Source organism: Hemiscyllium ocellatum, chromosome 23, assembly GCF_020745735.1.
Source record: "Hemiscyllium ocellatum isolate sHemOce1 chromosome 23, sHemOce1.pat.X.cur, whole genome shotgun sequence".
Taxonomy (NCBI): Eukaryota; Metazoa; Chordata; class Chondrichthyes; order Orectolobiformes; family Hemiscylliidae; genus Hemiscyllium; species Hemiscyllium ocellatum.
Genome location: NC_083423.1, coordinates 18,045,014 through 18,068,456, shown reverse-complemented (window position 1 = coordinate 18,068,456; position 23,443 = coordinate 18,045,014). Strand labels below are relative to the sequence as shown.

Genomic DNA, 23,443 nt, shown 5'->3' with positions numbered 1-23,443 from the left:
GGCATACGGTGAGTTAGCTTTTATTAGTAGAGGGAATGAGTTTCGGAACCATGAGGTCATGCTGCAACTGTACAAAACTCTGGTGCGGCCACACTTGGAGGTTTGCATACAGTTCTGGTCACCGCATTACAGAAAGGATGTGGAAGATTTGGAAAGAGTTCAGATGAGATTTACTAGGATGTTGCCTGGTATGGAGGGAAGGTCTTACAAGGAAAGGCTGAGGAGCTTGAGGCTGTTTTCCTTGGAGAGAAGAAGGTTGAGAGGTGACTTAATTGAGACACACAAGATAATCAGGATTAGATAGGGTGGACAGTGAGATCCTTTTCCCTCGGATGGTGATGGCTAGCATAAGGGGACACAGCTTTAAATTGAGGGGTGATAGATACAGGACAGATGTCAAAGGTAGTTTCTTTACTCAGAGTAGTAGTGGAACACACTGCTTGCACCCGTAGTAGACTCGCCAACTTTAAGAGCATTCAAATGGTCATTGGTTAGTCATCTGGATGAAAGTGGAATAGTGTAGGTTAGATGGGCTTCAGATTGGTTTCACAGGTCGGTACAAAATCAAGGACCGAGGGTGTACTGTGCTGTTATGTTCTATGTTTTTTTTCCTTCAATTCAGTAATAATACAGAAGGGATTTAAGTCTAACTGTATTTAGAGCTAATGTCCCAGCTTAGTGTTGTAGGTGACTTTGTTTGATCGTTCCTATTGGCTTGAGAATGTTCAACCCAAGCCATGTGATTTACTCACAAACAGCTGAACTATTTGGTTAAATGCACAATTGAAAAGTAACTGTCAAATGTGAATTTAAGTAACTTTCAAAGAAAGACAAAATCATTGTAACTTTTTCAACAGTATTTATTGTATTTATTTACTGTTACATTTGGATGAGGAAAAAGATTTGATAGAAAACTGTTCAGGCCGGATAATCCTGTGGTTGGTAAAAAAAAGAGAAAAAAACAACTGTATATAAAATAAGAATTTAAGCATAAAGAGTTATATTTACATATTCTCCAGGTGTTGTCCATTGTGTTGGGTGAGATTCAAATAGCTCAGCACATACTGTGAATCAAACTTGGTCCATACAAGAGTAATTAAGACACTAGGCATCCGAAAATTAACCACACACACACACACACACTCTCACTCTCTCACTCTCTCACTCTCTCACTCTCTCACTCTCTCTCTCACTCACTCTCTCACTCTCTCTCACACACACACCCGTTGACTCATGTATAGCTCAGTGGAAAACACAGTTGCCTTGAATCACCACCTGATGATGATAACTTAATTTCTGCTGAAAGCTCTGAAATGAGACTTTGTCAGCTGATATACCCAGTACAGTACTGTTTTGTTGGAGATGCTATCTTTGAGAAAATTCTGAGACCTGCCCATCCTCTTGGATGAATGCAAAGGTCCTGTAGTGCTATTTTGAAAAAAGGGGGGATTGTCTTCCCTGGTGTCATAGCTGATATTTATCCTTCTACAAACATCATTTAAATAAGATACATTTCCTCCTTGATAACAGTGGCTACACTTTAAATGTATTCAATTAGCTATTAAGTGCTTTGGGATGCCCTAAAGTGTTGAACAGAGCTATATAAATGCAATTCTCTTTTCTTTGTAATTTTATACATCATGGTTTGAATATATTAGATTCCCAGATTCACATGTCCAGACTGTGGCAATGTACAGCAAAAAGATCTCACTATAAACTGCTCTTTCTCTGACAGGTCCAATGAAACACTCTCCTGTGTTATAATATTCATTATAGTCTACTACTCTCTCATGTCTGGGGTGATCTGGTTTGTGATGCTGACCTACGCTTGGCACATGTCATTCAAGGCCCTCGGCACCACCTATCAGCCTCTTTCTGGAAAGACATCCTACTTCCATCTCGTCACTTGGTCAATCCCATTTATATTGACTGTCGCCATATTGGCTCTGGCACAGGTAATTCATGCTCCTATTGTGCTGTCCAGAAACTACAGGGATTAGTGGGGTTGGCAGGAGAACAATGGTAAAAGGGTTTGGGAATGAAGGATATGAAGGACCTCATGATTTTATTTTGGGAGGAGAATGCTGTGAATGTAATGAAGATCAGAGATGTCATTGAGGATTGTTATAAGATTCGGAACACAAGCCAAATTTAGAATGATGGTTGAGCGAATTGTGATAAATTCATGTGGTCAGTAGATGATTGGTTCAAAGTGAAGGTACTGTAGAGTTACTGATTAAAATTGAGTGAAGATCTATTCCCACAAATAAAATGAAAATAACCTTAACTTGTACATAGTCTGAGTCTACTAGTGAAGTGTTCCCTTTGGGATGATCATGCTACTATGATTATTTTGTTCTATAGGTGGATGGAGACTCAGTGAGTGGAATCTGCTTTGTTGGATATAAGAATTATCACTTCCGGGCAGGGTTTGTCCTGGCTCCAATTGGGCTTGTTCTGCTGGTTGGTGGCTATTTCCTTATAAGAGGTATGTATTATTGTATGAAAGATAATGTCAGACCTTACAATTTTAGTCTTTGTTACCATTGTGTGCTTTATGTGATGTGCATCAGGTGGATGCAGTACAAAAGCAATCAATGCTATATCGGTTGATGGCTAGATCTCATTCTATGAAATCAGTTCCCAATGTTGGTTTGTGGCGACTGTACCTTTGATTATTCTCCTTTCCACAAGCAATAGGGTATAACACTGACAAAATCAGCCAGTACCATTTGAGAGATAGGATTAACTTTTACTTGGAGAGACACAGATTAATCAAGCATTGACAGCATGGTATTGTTTCCTCTTAATTCAATTTTTTGTAAAAGTAACAAGAAGGATTAAGGGTAGTGCAGTAGGTGTTGTCTACGTGGATTTAATAAGGCAGTTGACTCCACATGGCAGGCTAGTCAAAAATGTAAAAGGCCTTGAAATACTGGGGAACAAGACCAGCTGAATTTAAAATTAGCTCAGCAACAAGAAACAATAGGTAATGGTCAATGGATATTTTTGTGAAAGTAAAGTTACTTCCATGGTGTTTACGGGAATCAGTGTTGGATCTTTTGTTTATTGTACATGATAGTGATTTGGGAACTTTGACACAATATCAAGTCGTGTAGTCACTGGTACAGTGGATAACTGTCAACTCTACCATGATATCAATGGTCTGATTGAGTGAGTGGAATTGTGGCAAAAGAAATTCAGTTTGGAGATGTATGAGCTTATGCTTATGATGAGTACATAATAAATGGAAGGCCATTGAAAGGGGTAAAGGAACTGGGAGATCTTGGGAGTGCATGCCCACATGTGGCAGGAGAGATTGATATGGTGTTATGGAGGCATATAGAATACTTTATGGATAATGTTGTCAGTAAAATATTACCATGCTCAGATTGATAGTGGATCAAACACAGAGTTTATTGACAAACGTTTTTGGGAGAAGTCAAGTCCACAAAGAGGTGCCTGGACTTCTCATTGAATACAGCTTGGGCTGGTTTATTTATGCAATTTTATGAATCTACAAGTTACGTGTACATTTTGCAAGAAACTGTCTTTGTTCCCGTCAATCTTATCAGCAGATGTTCCAGCTTGATAGCTTTTGTCTTCCTTGATTTGTACACCAGGTGTTAATTGCTACACTCACAAGCCCTTCCACAAGTGCATCCTTGCGCATTATCCTCCTTGATTTGATTTGCTGCACTTCCATTCACAAGTTACAAATCTCATGCTCATTTTGTGATTCACTAACATTATTCTAGATAACTATGGAGTCTTCCTGAGGTATTACCATGTGTTAATTACATTGTTACAAATCTTAAATATTAACTCTTTACTCTCCATCTTCAGATAAGTTATAAAACACAAAAGCAGACATAATTATTGTGTACAGTTCTGATCGTCACACTACCAGAAGGCTTTGGAGAGGGTACAGAAAAGGTTTACTAGGACGTTGCCTGGATTGGGGGATTTTAGCTGTAAAGAAAGGTTGGAGAGTCACAATAGCAGTATTCAGGAATGACCTGGACAAATAAGAAGAGAATAGAGGGATATGGATCCTGTAAGTGAAGACCATTTTAGTATGGAAGAGCAAAATATGTTGGTGCAGGCTTGGGGGGAGGGGTGGGATGGAGAGATGGGGCCTGTTCCTCTGCCGTATTATTCGTTGTGATGCTGGAATAGTATATAAATGCTGTTTAGGCCACAGCTGGAATAGTGTGTTCATTTCTGGTCACTGCATGACCAGAAGGAGACCTTTGCTGAGGAAAGAGTAATGAGATTTACATGACTGTTGCCAGAGCTTACATTTCCTCATAGCTGAAATCTTTCAGATAGGGTAGGGTTGTTTTCCTTCAATAAGAGGAGATTGAGAAGTATCCAAAATTATGGAAGTCCAACATAGGGTAATAGGAAAGATCTGTTCCCTTAGCAAATAAGTAGCATACCAAGCGGTATATATTTAGATAAGAGGAAGCATGAGGAAAATCTTTTTCAACTATTGTATGTTGCATGAATACCATTTGTTGCTTGGTTTAGTGGTGGAACAGAAAAGACACCGATTGGATTCAAAATGTGAACTCAGTTTCTGTTCCCACAGATGCTGCCAGATCTGCTGAGTTTCTTCAGCAATTTCTGTTTCTACTATGCTTTATGTTCTGTAACTTTTTTATTCATTTCCAGTTTATTGTAGTTGCAGTTACTTTTAAATAAAATGCTAGAATTCATTATTACCGCAGAAATAACGAGATTTAGAGAAGTTTAACACAATCAGATAGAGTCAAGAGTCACCATTATTTGGTAAAAGGAAAATCATTTTTAACACATTTGCTAAAGTTCCTGGAGAATTTAACAAGCAGAATTGATAAAGTGGAACCAGTAGATGCGGCTTATTTGGATTTCAAGAAGGCAATCGATGAGGTGCACATAAAAGGTCCTTGCTCATGATTGAAGCTCACGTATAGGGATATTGTATTAGCATGGATTGAAAATTGGTTAATATACAAAAGACAGAGTTGAGATTAATGGAGCATTTTCTTTTTGGAAAGACATAACTTAGAGTGCCGCTGGGCTCAGTTCTAGAGGTTCAAATATTTACAATCTATAAGAATGACTTGGATGAGGGGACAGACTGTAATGTATCCAAATTTGTTGTTGATAGAAAAGTAGATGGGAGGGCATGTTGGGATGAAGACATAGTAAAATTTTGCGCCCTGTATTTAAGGAAGGGTGTTCTGGCCTTGAAAAGGATCCTAAGAATGAAGGGCTTGTCATATGAAGAGTACTTGAGGACTCTAGGTCTGTACTCGATGGAATTTAAATAATGGAGGTATCTCATTGAAACTGGCAGTTGGCTGACAGGCCTGGTTAGAGTGGACATAGAGAAGATGTTCCCATTAGTAGGAGAGACTAGGGTGTAGGACACAGACTCAGAGTGAAGGGATGACCTTTTAGCACTGAGATGAGGAGAAATTTCTTCAGCTATAGGATGGTGAATCTGTGGAACTTGTTGCTGCATAAGACTGTGGAGGCCAAGTCATTGAGTGTCTTTTAAGAATGAGATAAATAGATTCTTAATTAGTAAAGGAATCAAAGTTTAGGGCAAAAAGGCATGAGATGGGGTTGAGAAATGTATTCGCCATGATCAAATGGCAAAGCAAACTCAAACTGCTGATTAATTCTGCTCTTGTATTGCAGTGATTATAGTGTCAGGCCAGGTGGATACTATAGAAAATCAGTTTCCTGATTGGGTTGTTAATCCAGTCCAACAGAGACCCCTGACTGAGAGCTAGCTCTAAGACAGCTGGATCGGTGTCGAGTTTCTGCATGTAAATAAGGTGATGGTACACCAGCTTCTGTAGAGTTACTTCAGTGGTGACGAGAGCAAAGCATGCTCCTGAAGAAATTGCTTACAACAGTCATTTCTGAGTTGGGGTAAGCATTTCTGGCATCATGTCGTTATTTGGAAGCCTGACTCGTCCGATCCTACCGTTGAAGTCTGGGATCAGTATGTGGAAAGATTGTGTTATGTTTTTCTGGACAAAGGACGGCACGGTGGCACAGTGGTTAGCACTGCTGACTCACAGCACCAGAGACCCGGGTTCAATTCCCGACTCAGGCGACTGACTGTGTGGAGTTTGCACGTTCTCCCCGTGTCTGCGTGGGTTTCCTCCGGGTGCTTCGGTTTCCTCCCACAGTCCAAAGATGTGCGGGTCAGGTGAATTGGCCATGCTAAATTGCCCGTAGTGTTAGGTAAGGGGTAAATGTAGGGGTATGGGTGGGTTGCGCTTCGGCGGGTCGGTGTGGACTTCTTGGGCCGAAGGGCCTGTTTCCACACTGTAAGTAATCTAATCTAATCAGACATTGGGGCAGATGAAAAGCAACAATTAATTCTTCTGACAGCTTGTGGAGCCCCAGTTTTTAAGAGCTTAACTTTCCCTGAGGCAGCAGATACTAAACCCTTCAATAGTTGATGGATTTACTTAAGGAATATTACGACCCCAAGCCATTCTAATTCTGAGTTGCTTTGGTATCTGTGTAGGGATGTTTGACTAGCTTAAGATGACTGTCAGAGGCATGTGATTTGGGTTTAACCCTTACTGAGATGCTAAGAGACCGTTTGGCTGGTTACATCATTAATCCAATATATCAAAGTGCCTACTAGCTGAAGCCCAACTGGACTTCACATTGACACTATAACTGGCTTTACTATTGGAAAATGCTGCAAGTTGAACATATGAGTTGCAGGGTATTTTGATGGAATTGGACATGCTTGCCAGTCTCACTGAGCTTGAAGAATACTACCTGAGTGAAGGCAATTGCAGAACCTCACTCAGAACATATAGAACATAGAAAAGTACAGTACAGAACAGGCCTGAAGATTATTCCTAATCTAAAATAAAATAACCTAACCTACACATCCTCAATTCACTGCTGTCCGTATGCATCTCCAGCAGTTGCTTAAATGTCCCTAGTGACTGCTTCCACCACCACCGTTGGCAATGCATTCCATACATTCACAACTGTGTAAAGAATGTACCTCTGACTCTCCTAACACCTTAAAACTATGACTCCTCGCGCCAATCAATCTCACCCAAGGGAAAAGTCTCTGGTTATTGACTCTATCCATGCCTCTTGTTACCTTGATCAGGTCACCTCTTTTCCTCCTCCTCTCCAGAGAGAAAAGTCCGAGCTTAGACAACCTCTCTGTGTAAGACAAGCCTTCCAGTCTAGTGTCATCAAAATTTACTAACTCACCCCTCAACCTCCTCATCCAAGTCATTTATAAAAACTACAAAGTGCAGAGGCCCAAGAACAGAGCCCTGCGGGACACCACTCACCATTGACCTCCAGGCAGAGTACTTTGCATTGACATCCACTCTCTGCTTTCTGTCAGCCAACCAATTCTGAATCCAGACAGCCAAATCTCCGTGTATCCCATACTTCCTGACTTTATGAATGAGCCTACTGTGGGGAACCTTATCAAATCCTGAACAGAAGGACTCTAAGTCCACAGCAAAACCCAAAACAAAGCCAAGCCTTAGCCAAACTTTAGGATCCAGACCAGCAAACCACTTTTGTTGCTGCTCGTATGCAGACTTGAGACAGTAAAGGAGTTCCACCAGAATGAAATTGAGTAAGAGAACTCATCGGCTGGTATCCAGGAGAGTGCACACCCTGGAAAGTCTACCTGCATCTGGTTTGGAACAGATACATTGCTTAGCATATTCAAATCAGAACCAATCAAAATAAATGTCTGGTTAAATGGTCATCTAGTTCTAATGGAGGTCAATACCAATGTGGCCATTACAGTGATTACTTTGCTCTGAACTCGAACCTTTAAGTTTGTGTAAGATCTCAGCTAGACTGAGAACCTATACCATGGATTTAGGTTAAGGGTTTACAGATTAAGGGTAGAACTTCGGTTCTGGTTTTTTAAAGAGTAGCAATTGTTTCAGTTGCCACTGATTATAGTGAAAGGCACGGACCCGAACTTTTTAATGGGGCAAAATTGGTTGAGAAAGATTCCCCTTGATTGGCTCAATATTTTTCGATTAGAAAATAACTGCCTGAGTGAAATCCGAACTAAATACCCAGAAGAGTAAAAAGTGAGGTCTGCAGATGCTGGAGATCAGAGCTGAAAATGTGTTGCTGGTTGAAGCACAGCAGGTCAGGCAGCATCCAAGGAACAGGAAATTCGACATTTCGGGCCAGAGCCTGATGAAGGGCTCTGGCCCGAAACGTCGAATTTCCTGTTCCTTGGATGCTGCCTGACCTGCTGTGCTTTAACCAGCAACACATTTTCAGCTAAATACCCAGAAGGTCTAGGGACTATCAAAGGAGCCAAAGCCACTTTGCACGTTGACTAGGAAGCAATCTCACGATTCTGCAAGTCCTATCCAGTGCCTTACATACACAACTATAGGCAGAAATCAGAAGACTGAAGAAAACCAGTCCAGTTTGCAGAATGGGCAGCACCAGTCATCCTGATTACAAAGCTTGACAGGTCTTTTCGCCTTTTGAGGGGATTTTAAATACACAGTGAACTACTTTTTTGCAGCTGGTTAAATACCCATTCCTTTGCTTAGAGGATTTATACACCAAGTTGGCATGGGGAGCTGTCCTTCACAAAGCTGAATGTGAGCCATGCGTACCTGCAAATTGCAGTTAGATGAGGATCCCTAGAAGTATGCTACAATTAATACTATAAGAGTTTGTATCAATATACAAGACTGCTATTTGGGTATCATCAGTCTGTGCAGTATTTCAGCAGATGAAGGTGAATGTTTTACAGGATTGCCATTTAGCTAAATGATATAGTACTAACAGTGAAGCCGAATAAGAAGCACTTGGACAGAGTCCTGAGACATTTCTCCCAGGTGGGTGTATGCCTTAAGAGGGAAAATTGTGTTCTGGGAACCCCAAGTGACCTACTTGGGCTAGAGAGTGTCTCGACTCCCACGTCTGTACCAGGGTGTAGGTTTATTTTTTGCCTGGTCAATTATTACAGTATGTTCATACATTCCCTGGCCTCCATCCTAGCAGTTTTGCATAAACTTCAAAGAAAGGGTCAGCCCTGGAAATGGTCATGTAGCCAAGCTATAGCTTTCAGGGAAATGAAGAAGCAGCTATCATCGTCTAAGGTGTTGGCACACTATGATCCTGAGCAAGATCTAGTATTGACATGGTGCCTCCCCATAGGTACTGGATAATATTAGCTCACGTGTGACCCAGTGTAGAGGAATGCCTAATAGTGTAGAAACATAGAACAGTACAGCGCAGAACAGGCCCTTCAGCCCTCCATGTTGCTCCAACCTGTGAACTATTCTCAGCTCATCCCCCACACCATCCCAAAATCATCCATGTGCTTATCTAAGGATTGTTTAAATCTCCCAAATGTGGCTGAGTTGACTACATTAGCAGGTAGGGCATTCCATGCCCTTACCACTCTCTGCGTAAAGAACCTGCCTTTGACATCTGTCTTAAATCTATCACTCCTCAATTTGTAGTTACGCCCTCTCGTACAAGCTGACGTTATCATCCTGGGAAAAAGTCTTTCACTGTCTACCCTATCTAATCCTCTGATCATCTTGTATGTGTCTATCAAATCCCCCCTTAGCCGCCTTCTTTCCAATGAGATCCAAGGCTCTCAGCCTTTCTTCATAAAACCTTCCCTTCAGACCAGGCAACATCCTGGTAAGTCTCCTCTGCAACTTTTCCAATGCTTCCACATCCTTCCTGTGATGGGGCAACTAGAACTGTACACAATATTCCAAGTGTGGCCACACCAGCGCTTTGTATAGTTGCAGCATGATATTGCAGTTTCAGAACTCAATCCCTCTACCAATGAAACTTAACACACCATATACCTTCTTAACACCCGGGTGGCAACTTTCAGGGATCTATGCACATGGACTCCAAGATCCTTCTGCACATCCATACTATCAAGAATGCCTACAGGACTTTGGCTAATGCAGAGTGTAAAAACATCAGATGGAGAAGGAGGGTTTAGTGGTCAAATTTGGATTCAGGATGTTCCACCAATACATTTACAGACATAAATTTGTAATAATAATGGACCACAAATCCCTGCTAAGTCTCCTTAAAGATGACAAGGCAGTGCTGCACGTAGTTTGAGGCTGAATTATTGCAACACTGTGCAAGAGACCAAGTAGCAAGTGCAGAAGCATTGAGCCCGTGTACTGCCACTGGGAGAGTCCATAACAGTTTTAAAATTTCTGGATACACTTCCAGTCTCAGCTGACAATATCAGATTTTAGATACAGAGGAACCAGTCCTAGCAAAACTGAAATAGCTGGTAGTGATGGGGAATCCAAAGGGCTGTCACAACCAGAACTGAAACATTTTTGGACCCAGAGAGACCAGATCATTTTATTATGGAGAGCAAGAGAGATTGTCCTGGTTTCTGCCAGATAGTGGCTAAACTCCGCCTGGGTCATCCAAGTGTTTCCAAAATGAAAATGTTGGTGCAAAGTTATGTCTGCTGGCCAGGACTGGGTTCAGACATCGCTGCATTGGTTTAGCATTGCCCTGTGTGCCAGAAAGGACAGAAATTACTGCCACCAGCTCCCCCAAATTTGTGGGAATGCTAAGTAAACCCTGGACTCAGTTACACACAGTCTATGCAGGTCATTTCATGGGCTCAATGTTCTTAGTCATTGTGGATGCCCACATAAAGTGATTGGATGTGCATAGAGTTCATTTGTCAAAATACTGGGATGACGACAGAAAAAACTGCATGCATCGTCTGCAAAACACTGACTCCTGGAAGTGTTGGTCACAGGTAACAGGCCAAGATTTCCTAGAGGAAGTTTGAATATTTCCTAAAGTTGAATGACATTTGAATTATAAGGCCATACCATCTGACATCCAATGGTCAGGCAGAAAGATCGGTCCAAAGTTTGAAGGCAGGTTTAAAGAAACAGCCTATAGATTCACTAGAATAACAACACAAAAAGAGACTGCAAAAAAGATCCTGAACTTCCAGTTGCTTGCCACTTCAATGCAACACCCTGTTCCCTGGCCAACATCTGTCTCAAGCTTGCTGCAGTGCTCCATTGCAGCTCAGCGCAAGTTGAAGAACAACACCTCACTTTCTGCTTGAGGATCCTGCAGCCTTCTGGACTCAGAATTCAACAACGTTAGGCTTGAGCTCTCCCATGTCCTTACCCCTACCCCACATATCAGGCCTTGTTATCATACCAATGTTTGCTATTACACGCGATGCATTGTTAGCCACTAACAGTCCCCATTCATAGCTATTCACCCACTTAAACAGATTGTTATCCACTCCTTTGTCTGTCCAAATGCTCTTCTCTCTCTTTGGGCTCTATCCCTACCTATTATTTAATCCTTATCCTCTCCTGTCATCCTATCTTCTTCACATAAATGAACATTTTACAACTTACCTTCAGCTCTAAGGAAGGGTCAGTTGACCTGAAATATTAACTCTGATTTCTCTCCACAGATGCTGCCAGACTTGCTGAGCTTTTCCAGCAATTTTTGTTTTTGATTTACAGCAAGCCCAGTTTGTTCTTCTTTCCTCACCAGTTCCTGCTTGATTGTAGGACTACTCCTCATGCAACTACAGGGATAGTTCCAGTAGAGTTGCTAATGGGCAGAAGACTCCCCAGTTGTTTAAATCTGATCTTCTCGGATTTGGGAGAGAGGGTGAAACAGTATCAGGAATGCCAATACCAGACACTAGACTCTGCTAAGCGAGAGAGAGAGATAGCTACTTCAAGGGATGAAGTTCGGTGTAGGAACCACAGGAATGACCCTGGACGGGTAAGAGGCATGGTTAATGTGAGGTCAGGTCCAGTGACATACAAGATTCAAGTAGGTGCAATGGTCCTAAACAAGCACATAGACCATATGAAAGCTGCAAACTTGTAAACTGGATGGGAACAAAACATGCCTGGCTCCTAGGAATGGTGGAAATGCTGGTGGAATGTTCTCCCTCTCCATTGAAATGACCTCAGAATCTAAGTTGGACATGACCCTTCGGCACCTTTGCCAACTGAAGAGGAGAATGAATTTCTTCCAAGATGCTCTGGGCACAAGAGATGAGCCACTGGAAGTTACACATTGCCCATATCTGAGAGAGAGTTTGTGGAATGACTTGGTGCTTAAATATTCCAGGAGGAGCTACTAGAAAAAGAACAGGGCTGTGTCCTATGACTTCGAGGGGGTCGGGTGTAGTGATTGTAACGAGGTCAGTCAGATGGACCTCATAGAATGAGAGTTCCCCTGATTATGGCTGTTAATCTGATCCAATCAGGGAGTCCTGGCTGGCAGATAAGAACATGAGTGTCTCCCCCTCCAACTCTATTTTGATTTAGTCCCTGCCCTCCCCTTCACTGTTTGTGAGGGGCACTGCTTGTCACTGGCCACTCGGGTATTTTCCTATCTTCCTGGTGGTGGAAATTGAATAAAGATTCGTACACCTTGTGTCTCACACCTGCACACACACACCATGGGTGCTGGGGGAAAAAAAAATAATAAGCACTACCGCAGTTAGGCGGTAGTGTGGGGTGAAAAAAAAGAAAAAAAAAGCAAAGAAAAAAAAACAGGAGTGTCAGACATCCTGAAACCCTGAGGGAGCTAGATCAATGTCAAGGACTTTATACATGTAAGTAAAGGGTGACTTGGTGATGGGATATTGGTCCCTGTGGAGTTAATTCATATATGGTTAATCTGCAAGGGGATGCAGTTGTCTGAGTGAGTGGGAGGGAAAGACTTGGCAGATGAAGCTTAATATAGGAAAGTGTGAGGTCATGTACTTTGGAAGGAAGGATAACAAGGCAAACTATTATTTTAATGGAGATAGTCTCCTCAAAGGAAAAGGAGCAGAGAGGGATCTGGGTGTCCTCGTGTATGAAACACAAAATGTTAGCATGCAGGTCATCAAATAATTAAGAAGACAAATGGAATTTAGACCTTTTTTTGCTAACCAGTTGAAGTTTAAAAACATGGAAGTCTTGTCACAAATGTACAGAACATTGGTGAGGCCGCACTTGGAATACCATATACAATTTGGGCCCCTGTATTTAAGAATTTATTCTGTGACCTTGAGGCAATTCAATAGAGATTAAAGAGGATGATTCCTGGCTCAAAGGGGTTGACTCATCAAGACTGGCTGACCAAGTTAGTCCTTTATTCATTTGAATTTAAAAGAATGAGAGGTGATCTGAGGAGGCTTGACAGTGTAAGTTTTGAGATGTTTCCACTAGAATAAAATCTTGAACTGACATTCATTGAAAACTGAAGGAATTTCTTCTGTCCAATGGTAATGAATGTCTGGAATTCTTCACCTCAGACAATTATGGAAGCTAGATCACTGAAAATATTTAGAGGAGGAAGATAGATTTTTGAAATATCAGAAAAGTGAGGGCTATAAGGAGCTGGCAGTAAAAAGAAGTTGAGGTCTGGGGCAGATCAGCCATGAATTTATAGAATGGTGGGGCAGGCTTGAGGAGCTGAATAGCCTACCCCTGCTTCTCTTTCTTGTGTTCTTACATTCTAAATGTTGCAGACTCATTTCAGTTGCCTACTATTTCTTTTACAGGTGTCATGACTCTATTTTCAATTAAAAGTAACCATCCTGGGCTCCTGAGTGAGAAAGCAGCCAGTAAAATCAATGAAACAATGCTGCGTCTTGGTAAGGGATTGGCAGCGTGAGGACTCACCTCTTTATATTCAAAAACTATGTTAATTCTCTGCTGTGTAACTTGAATTTTCCACTGTTTGGCATATAACTTAGGTTGTCAGCATGCCAGAAATTGAATATTTGTTGGAATGCACTGCCAGAGGAGTTGGTGAAGGCAGATACAAAAGCAACATTTAAGAGGCATTTTGACAGATATATGTATTGGCAGGGAATAGAGGGATATGAAGAGCAAAGAGGCAAAAGGTTTTTAGTTTAGAAAGGCATTATGTGTTAGTGCAGTCTTGGCGGGGCTTATCGTGCCTTTAAGAAATGTGTTCTGTCCTGTTTCTCTTGCAGAGGGGTGTTGTCACAGTTGTGCTAAAATTACTCCTTCAGGTAGTTTATAAACAGCTTTGAGTTCTTCCTGGATGTTTCCTTTTAAGATAAAAGAATCCTGAGTAGGGGGAATCAGGCTCACACAGACCCAAAGGATTTTAATTTTGCTTCAGTTAGTAGGTTTTGTTGGCTGCTGGAGCTGAAAGCTTGAATTTACTGCAGCTAAAATGAAGTATTAGAGAGGCTTCCTCTTTTTAAAAAAAAGTAATCAAAAGGACAGATTGTTTCTTTGCGATTTCCTTTCTACTGGACTGAATTGCCTTTGCCAAGGGTGTGTTTATGAGCTGCTGCCTGTATTGGACCAGTTGATGATTTGTGGTTATATGGTACATTATCTTGTTAAGTATTTCAATAAAGTTATGCCAGTTCTTCATTTTGTGGTATTTTAACTGTGTTGTAAGAACAAAGTGTACTTTGATTTTAGTGGTGGACCAATCAAATCATATCTGAAACACAGAACCTGAAACCTTTTAAAAGTGTAAAAGTTAGGGCCTCGGCTATCTTCATAATATACTATAGAAGGTCTGGTCTGGTCCGGAACACTCTGCTGTAGTGTTTATTGTTCTTTATTCATCTCCAGCACTTTGCCTGAAGCAAAATCAGGAAAAAGTTTTTTTTTAAAAAATGTCTTTGAACATTTTTATTAATTGTCTTATTGGAAATTAGTAGAAAAGGCTTTTGACAACTTCATGACTAATTCAGTTGGTTTGCATTGAGTTGTTTGCTCTCCAGTTAACTGTGGGATTGAAATGGAGCATGAACCAATGACATGGATTGAGAACAGGTGGACATATCATGAAACTGGCAGAATTGGGAAACCTATGTGATTCCCATTTGAATAAGGAGGCAACCAATTTAAGGATGTTGCTTGATAAATGTTTGGTTGCCATTTTATTCAGAGTGGTATGAATGGAATTCGGCAAAAGCCATGTTTAGGTGTGTATTTCTAGCAAAATGTTCCTACTTTTTCACTTGCCCTGTTTTAGACCCAGAGTAGGGCTGTCAATCTTCCAGGATTATCCTGTGGACTGCAGAAATTAAAGATTAATCTCCCAGCCACTTGCTCCAGCAGTTCCAGAGAGGAAAAAAAAGACACACAAATGAATTTTCACACATTTGGTTATTGCTACAAAAATATTAGCTTGAAGGTTGCTTGACGGTGAAGAATTATTCAATTGATAACGAGGAGTTAATTACATTTCTGATTGGATTTGAGAAGGCAAAGTGCTGTGTGAGGATGGATGGAGTTGGGATGATTGTATAGAGATACCTCAAGGAATATGTCAAACCAGATCTAGCAACCCTAATAGGCACTTCTTTGATGGTATAGGTGACACAATTCGTTCCTACTTCTAAGGTATTTTGTTCCTGTTTCCTCCATGCTCTACTTATTCTCCCTCTCCTGCAGCAATTTCCTAAGCTTCCGGCACTATCATCATGGGACTGGCTGCTGGAGATAACCAATATATTAAGGTATTTCGGGCAGTGAGTGACCCAAGGATCAGTTCACCAACCCATTCAATCCTCACCTTTGCTGAGCAATATCTTTCTTACCATTTTATAAAGTTTATCATTTATGCATTAATTCAAACTCAGAAAGCTTCCATCCTCCATTTTCACCTGAACTGCCCATTTATTTGATACAGGATTATAATTTGCTGAAGAAAACATGCCTGAATTCACATTAGTTTTAAAAGTGGCGGTAAAGACCTTTATCATCATCTGTTTTTCAGACTTCACAATTGCAGGCGTAGGAAAGGAACCTGGGATGACTGTACCATTGCTATGTAACTAAATTCAGCTGCTCATTTCCATGTCTGTGTGTACATGTGTTTCTGTATCTTCTTGCAAGTGTGCAAAGTATGTAGTGTTTTAATGGCTTGCATTTTACTTTTTAGGCATTTTTGGATTCTTGGCATTTGGCTTTGTCTTCATCACATTTGGATGCCATTTCTATGATTTCTTTAACCAGGCTGACTGGGAGAGGAGTTTCCGTGACTATGTTCTGTAAGTGATCCTACTTCCTTCAATTTAATTCAGGCTCTGAAGTAGAATCAGTTAACTTTGGGTGATTGACTCAGTAAGGACTGAATCTGAGAAATTAGGTACCTCCATACTTGTGCAATCTTTACAAGCCTTTGAGAGTCCCTTTAGCTCACCATATTGGATACGGTTTCCACTATCTCTTGCATCTCCACTTCCCCCAAATCTTTGAAAATCAGCAATTGGATGTTTGGGTATAAAATAATGGACAGATTAACAGAAACACACACATTAGGTGTTAATGAAGCATATTTCCATTCTTAGATCTTAGAATCCATTTTTGGCTAGAGTGGTATTTGTGACCTTTCTTCTGTAAAGGAAATTATTGCATTTATATTGCACTTTTTAGGACCACAGCATATGATGAAGTGCTTCAAAGTATTGAGTATATAGGAGTTGGGAGGTCATGTTGCGACTGTACAGGATAAGGTTAGACCACTGTGGGAATATTGCATGCAATTCTGGTCTCCTTCCTATCGGAAAGATGCTGTGAAACTTGAAAGGGTTCAGAACAGATTTATAAGGATGTTGCTAGTTTTGGAGGATCTGAGCTACAGGGAGAGGCTGAACAGGCTGAGGCTGTTTTCCTTGGAGCGTCAGAGGCTGAGGGGTGACCTTATAGAGGTTTACAAAATTATGAGGGGCATGAATAGGATAAATAGACAAAGTCTTTTCCCTGGGGTGGAGGAGTCCAGAACTAGAGGGTTTAGGGTGAGGGGAAAGATATAAAAGAGACCTAAGGGCAACTTTTTCACACAGAGGTTGGTACGTGTATGGAATGAGCTGCCAGATAAAGTGGTAGAGGCTGGTACAATTGTAAGATTTAAGAGGCATTTGGATGGATATATGAATAGGAATGACATTTTTTACAAACCCACCGACTCCCACAGCTACATGGATTACATCTCTTCCCACCCTACCTCTTGCAAAAATGCCATCCCATATTCCCAATTCCTCCGCCGTATCTGCTCCCAGGAAGACCAGTTCCATCACAAAACACACCAGATGGCCTCCTTCTTTAGAGACCGCAATTTCCCTTCCCATGTGGTTAAAGATCCACATCCTGCACCTCCGCCCTCAGACCCCACTCCTCCAACCGTAACAAGGACAGAACGCCCCTGGTGCTCACCTTCCACCCTACCAAACTTCACATAAACCAAATCATCTGCCAACATTTCTGCCACCTCCAAAAAGATCCCACCACCAGGGATATATTTCCCTCCCATCCCTTTCCGCCTTCCGCAAAGACTGTTCCCTCCGTGACAACTTGGTCAGGTCCACGCCCCCCTACAACCCACCCTCCCATCCTGGCATTTTCCTCTGCCACCGTAGGAATTGTAAAACCTGCGCCCATACCTCCTCCCTCACCTCCATCCATGGCCCTAAAGGAGCATCCACATCCATCAAAGTTTTATCTGCACATCTACCAATATCATTTATTGTATCCGTTGCTTCCGATGCGGTCTCCTCTACATTGGGGAGACTGGACGCCTTCCAGCAGAACGCTTTAGGGAGCATCTCCGGGACACCCGCACCAATCAACCACACCGCCATGTGGTCCAACATTTCAACCTCCCCTCCCACTCTGCCAAGGATATGGAGGTCCTGGATCTCCTTCACCGCCGCTCCCTCACCACCAGACGCCTGCAGGAAGAATGCCTCATCTTCTGCCTCGGAACACTTCAACCCCAGGGCATCAATGTGGACTTCAAAAGTTTCCTCATTTCCCCTCCCCCCACCTCACCTTAGTTCCAAACTTCCAGCTCAATGCTGTCCCCATGACTTGTCCTACCTGCCTATCTTCTTTTCCACCTATCCACTCCACCTTCCTTGACCTATCACCTTCATCCCCTCCCCCACTCATCTATTGTACTTTATGCTACTTTCTCCCCACCCCCACCCTCCTTTAGCTTATCTCTCCACCCTTCAGGCTCTCTGCCTTTATTCCTGATGAAGGGTTTCTGCCCAAAATGTCAATTTTACTGCTCCTCAGATGCTGCCTGAACTGCTGTGCTCTTCCAGCACCACTAATCCAGAATATGAATAGGAAGGGTTTGGAGGGATATGGGCTGGGTGCTGGCAGATGGGACTAGATTGGGTTAGGAAATCTGGTCGGCATGGACAGGTTGGACTGAAGGGTCTGTTTCTTGTTGTCCATCTCTATGACTCTATTTTAAAGTATAGTTGGAATTGCAACAGCCAGTTTTGCATCCAGCACACCTCCATAAACAGCAATGATAATGACAAGAATCTGTCTTTTTTAAGGTGATTGATGATTGACTTATAATTATTGGACAGGATTTGAGCGCATTTCTCCTCCTTTGAAATAGTGCCATAGAGTCAGCACTGTGCCTGTCGGAGAGTGATATCAAACTGAGGAAAGGAAGCAATAAAAGAATGCTGAATTTGTTGTACTGGATGTATTAACTAATTTATACATCAGCTGTCAGCCTTAGCTGATTGGTAACATTATTGCCTCTGTGTTCAAGTTCACTCGAAAGTCTTGAATACACAATCAAGGCTGCCACACTTTAGTGCAGTACTTGGGGGAAGGAATTCTGCACTGCTGGAGACATTGTATTTTTGGATAATTTGTAAACTTTTTAAATTCATTCATGGCATAAGGCCAGCATTATTGCCCAGAGGGCTGTTAAGAATCAACCACATTGCTGTGGGTCTGGAGTCAGGGTGCAGTTTCCTTCCCTAAAGGACATTAGTGAACCAAATGGGTTTTTCCAACAATCGACAATGAATTCATAGTTATCATTACACTCTTAATTCCAGATTTTTATTGAATTAAAATTCCACCATCAGTGATGGCAGGATTCAAACCTGGGTCCCCAGACTTGGGTCTTTGGATTAACAGTCCAACAATAATACTACTAGGCAATTTGAGGCTTGGTCTGAGGTAGATGTAGAAGATTCCGTAGCACTATTCAATGAAGAACAGGGGATTTCTCCCCAGAACTCTGACTAACATTTATCTGGTTATTGACCTTCTGAATGCTATCGGACTTCATTGTGCAGAAAACACCTGCTTGCTTCGTTATAATACGACAGTATTTAATTGATTGTAAAGAGCTTTGGACACATGAAGATCATGAAAAGAGCTCGAAGTGCAAACTCTTTTTATATTCTGCACTGATTTTTAGTCTTACCCAGGGAACTCATCGTGATTAGGATTGTACGTGGCATCATAAGTGGGTTATAGTTAGGTTAATTGTAAGGCCTGGACGTGCTGATGTCCATTGGTTAAATGAGTACTTAGTGTCTTTATTGCTTGAATGTTTTGTGTGTCATTTATATTGATTTGATTGTGTTTGGCTTGTGTAGATTTGTTTGCATTTTTTCTGACCAACTTGCATATTGCATTCTGCACTTTATTTAAAATGCATCTTTGTGCCTGATTTGACTTCGCATTTCATCCCTCAGGTGTGAAGCCAATGTCTCTATTGCTGAGCAAACCAACACTCCCATCCCCGAATGTAGCATCAAGAATCGCCCTAGCCTTCTAGTGGAAAAGATAAACATATTTGCCATGTTTGGGACTGGCATTGCAATGAGTACCTGGGTCTGGACCAAAGCTACCATCTTAATATGGAAAAGGACATGGTTTCGGTATGAGAATTCATTCACATAATGGAATAACTGAAATGTTAAAATTGATATGAAAAAAATTTATTTCCTGGATAATTTGCTGTATAATACGTCTTGTGTATCTCCTCCTACCACATTTAATGAATTGGGGAGAACAAATCCCTATAGCAGGTTGCCTCAAAGACCCCTCTGTGACAAGGAGGTGTTTAATAGTAGATAGATATAGCTGGATTAATGTTGTGTCAGTTATTAGCAGAGGTCTAGATTAGTGGTGCTGGAAAAGCACAGCAGGTCAGGCAGCATCCGAGGAGCAGGAAAATTGACGTATCGGGCAAAAATGAAGGGCTTTTGCCCGAAATCGGGAATGAAGGGCTTTTGCCCAAAATGTCGATTTTCCTACTTCTCAGATGCTGCCTGACCTGCTGTGCTTTTCCAGCATCACTCTAACCTAGACCCTGGTTTCTAGCATCTGCAGTCCTTGTTTTTACTCAGTTATTAGCACTCTTGCCTCTGAATCACAATGTTATGGGTTCAAGTCCTAATCCACTTTTTTTTTTGAAGAAGGGCAAAAGAGTTATAACCAACATCCTAGCCAATATTTATTCCTCCACTAACATCGCAAAAACAAATTCTGATTATTGTCCAATTGTAAGTTTTGTGTGCTCAAATTGGCTGCTGCATTTCCTCCATTACAACAATGACGCTTTGAAATATTTCTTTAGCTGTAAAGTGCTACATACAGTGATCATGAAATATGCTATGTAAATGCAAATCTTTCTTTGGGTAATGAAAAGCTAAAGTAGGCTTTATTAGCCTATTCAACCATCTAATTGTGGTTTGATGGGCATTCTATCTCCATCTATAGTACCTGCCTTGGTTCTTTAACCTTTACTACCTTTACCTAACAAAAAAATTAACTAATTTTATATAAGTCATTTTATATAAATGATTTGGATGTGAACATCGGAGGTATATTTAGTAATTTTGCAGATGACACCAAAATTGGAGGCGTAGTGGACAGCAAAGAAGGTTACCTCAGATTACAACAGAATCTTGATCAGATGGGCGAATGGGCTGAGAAGTGGCAGATGGAGTTTAATTCAGATAAACGCGACGTGCTGCATTTTGAGAAAGTAAATCCGAGCAGGACTCATACACTTAATGATAAGGTGGTGGGGAGTGTTGCTGAACAAAGAGACTTTGGAGTGCAGATTCATAGTTCCTTGAAAGTAGAGTCACAGGTAGATAGACTAGTGAAGAAGACGTTTGGTATGTTTTCCCTGGTTGGTCAGAGTATTGAGTATAGGAGTTGGGAGGTCCTGTTGTGGCAGTACAAGACATTGGATAGGCCAGTTTTGGAATATTGCATACAATTCTGGTCTCCTTCCTATTGGAGAGGTTGAATAAGCTGGGGCTGTTTTCTCTGGACCGTTGGAGGCTGAGGGGTGACCTTATAGAGGTTTATAAAATCATGAGGGGCATGGATAGGATAAATAGACAATAGGGGTACGGGAGTGCAGAACTAGAGGGCATAGGTATACGGTGAGAGGGAAAAGATATAAAAGAGACCTAAGAAGCAACATTTTCATGCAGAGGGTGGTGCATGAATGGAATGAGCTGCCAGTGGAAGTGGTGGAGGCTGGTACAATTCCAGCATTAAAATGCATCTGGGTGAGTATATGAATAGGAAGGGTTCAAAAGGGTATGGGCCAAGTGCTGGCAAATGGAACTAGATTAGGTTAGGATATCTGGTCAATGTGGATGAGTTGGGCCATCTTTATGACTTTAAACATTTCTAGTGCCTCCCAGATTCAATAAATTGCAGAATTTTCCTTGCCTGCCTACTATAGGAGCTCTTTAATCATCATTATCTTAATTAGATCTTCTTGTCTCTACACTTAGATTTACAATGCTAGTCTGCAATTTGCCCTTTTTTAATCCTTTCAGCCCTCTGGCCAAATGGAAAATTTCTTCTATTCTCTCACAGCTCCCTTCAGCAGGATGCCTGTGATCAAGATCTCACTAATGTGGAGGGTTGAACTTGCACACCTATTGGTGTGGCACGTTGTGTTCCAGTTTCAAAGCCTGATGTCATTTATCTGCCAAGAATCGATGATCTGAAGAAATACATTGTGTTTAATTCTATAATATCAGGACGCTCTGTTCTCAATACTGAAGGTGTCGATAGAACACAGACAATATTGAGCAGTTTGTTGATGGTATATGGAGGCTTATTTTAAAAATTATTTTAAAAATCTTGCGTAAGAGGGTCAATATCTATAGTACAGGATGTCATCAAGGTTGAAAGGAAATGGACTAGTTAAATTAAAACATAGTGATTAAATGATGTCAAGCTTCAATTTTACGGATTCTTTGGATAATCTGAAGGAAGTAAGGAATTCAACATAACTGTGATTCAGGCTTTACTGATTTAGATGAATTGTAACTGACAGTAAAAAATAAGAAAATCAGGTTGGTACAAAGAATAACAAATGTGATCACAGTATGGGATCTGACATTAAATACATTTCGGAATTAGAAATGTTCCAGTTTATGAAACATTATAGCCAAAGTACACAACTTTGTTGTTTATTCACATAAGGTATTAGAGAAGATCTGTAGAAAGTAATTTATTGCAAAATTACAGTTGCTGTGTAGACAGTTGGTCAAAACTAGATTTGGCTGAATTATCAATCCAACGATAATGAGGAACATTTCAGATTATGAATCAGTGAGAATTGGTTGCATCCAAAGGATGAGGGAGAACTTGAGTTCAATTTGTCCCTATGAACAAAATATATTGGAGAGGAAAGGCTCCACAATCCAGTGAATCAGTAAGGTACACATGGAGAAGCACTTTAGCTTGATTTGAACCTTTAGCCAACTAACAAGAACAGGGTGTCTTTGGGTCAGAAATCTATCTTACATCTTGCTCAATTTTTATGCTCCATTGAGTTCACCTCTCTAACCATTCTCCATTCCCACAAGGAGGATTAGGATAAAATTGAAGCTAGTTTGTAAGATCACTTGACAGTGGATCAAATAACTAAGGAGCCTGGTGTAATATGGTCCTTCGTATCTCACACTAAAACTTCACTGAGTGCTGAGAGCTCCCACTTACTCAAAGTTATGTCTTAAGTTTGAGGTTGGAGCCTTATCCTGAGTCAGTGAAGAATTAATTTGACATAGAGCATGGCTTATAAAGTCATAGTTATATAGCCTGAAAACAGACCCGTCGGTCCATGCTGACCAAGTTTCCCAGACTAGTCCCATTTGCTTGCATTTGGCCCATATCTGTCTAAACCTTTCCTATTCATGTATCTTAACTGGACTTAAATGGGCAGGTAAGATGATAAGGATATATTTTCTAACCAACCTGTTCAGAGATGTTATGTGCCTCTGAAGCAGGTGGGGCTTGAATCTGGGCCTCCTAGCTCACAGGTAGGAACACTATCACAGTACTACAAGAGCCCTTACTAGTGATCAGATTGGTTACAGTTAGTCCAATACAGCTAGTGCTGCTCTCAATAAGTGATTACAATCTTGCAATCCTAGAAGTGAACCGTATCTCAGTGCAGACGAAGAGTCTGAGCAGACATCAACCTTCAGAATGATCTTATACTTTCCACAGTGAGAGTACAAGGAACTCAGTCTGAATTTCAATCCCAAGTAGTAATTACAAAGTTACATCTCTTCGTAGTCATCTCACCGTTAGGAGAGCTAGGAACAATCCCTCACAGGTAA

At 41.2% G+C, this 23,443-nt stretch overlaps 1 protein-coding gene across 1 annotated transcript in view; it reads left to right on the top strand.

Moving 5' to 3' along the window:
- smo (smoothened, frizzled class receptor) overlaps positions 1 to 23,443 on the top strand; it is a 42,835-nt gene that overhangs the window by 11,406 nt on the left and 7,986 nt on the right. Inside the window, exons 5-9 of the mRNA XM_060842743.1 lie at positions 1,736 to 1,955; positions 2,365 to 2,488; positions 13,583 to 13,675; positions 15,958 to 16,066; positions 19,535 to 19,720. Coding sequence (XP_060698726.1) covers positions 1,736 to 1,955; positions 2,365 to 2,488; positions 13,583 to 13,675; positions 15,958 to 16,066; positions 19,535 to 19,720 — 732 coding nt within the window. The remainder of the gene's footprint in view (positions 1 to 1,735; positions 1,956 to 2,364; positions 2,489 to 13,582; positions 13,676 to 15,957; positions 16,067 to 19,534; positions 19,721 to 23,443) is intronic.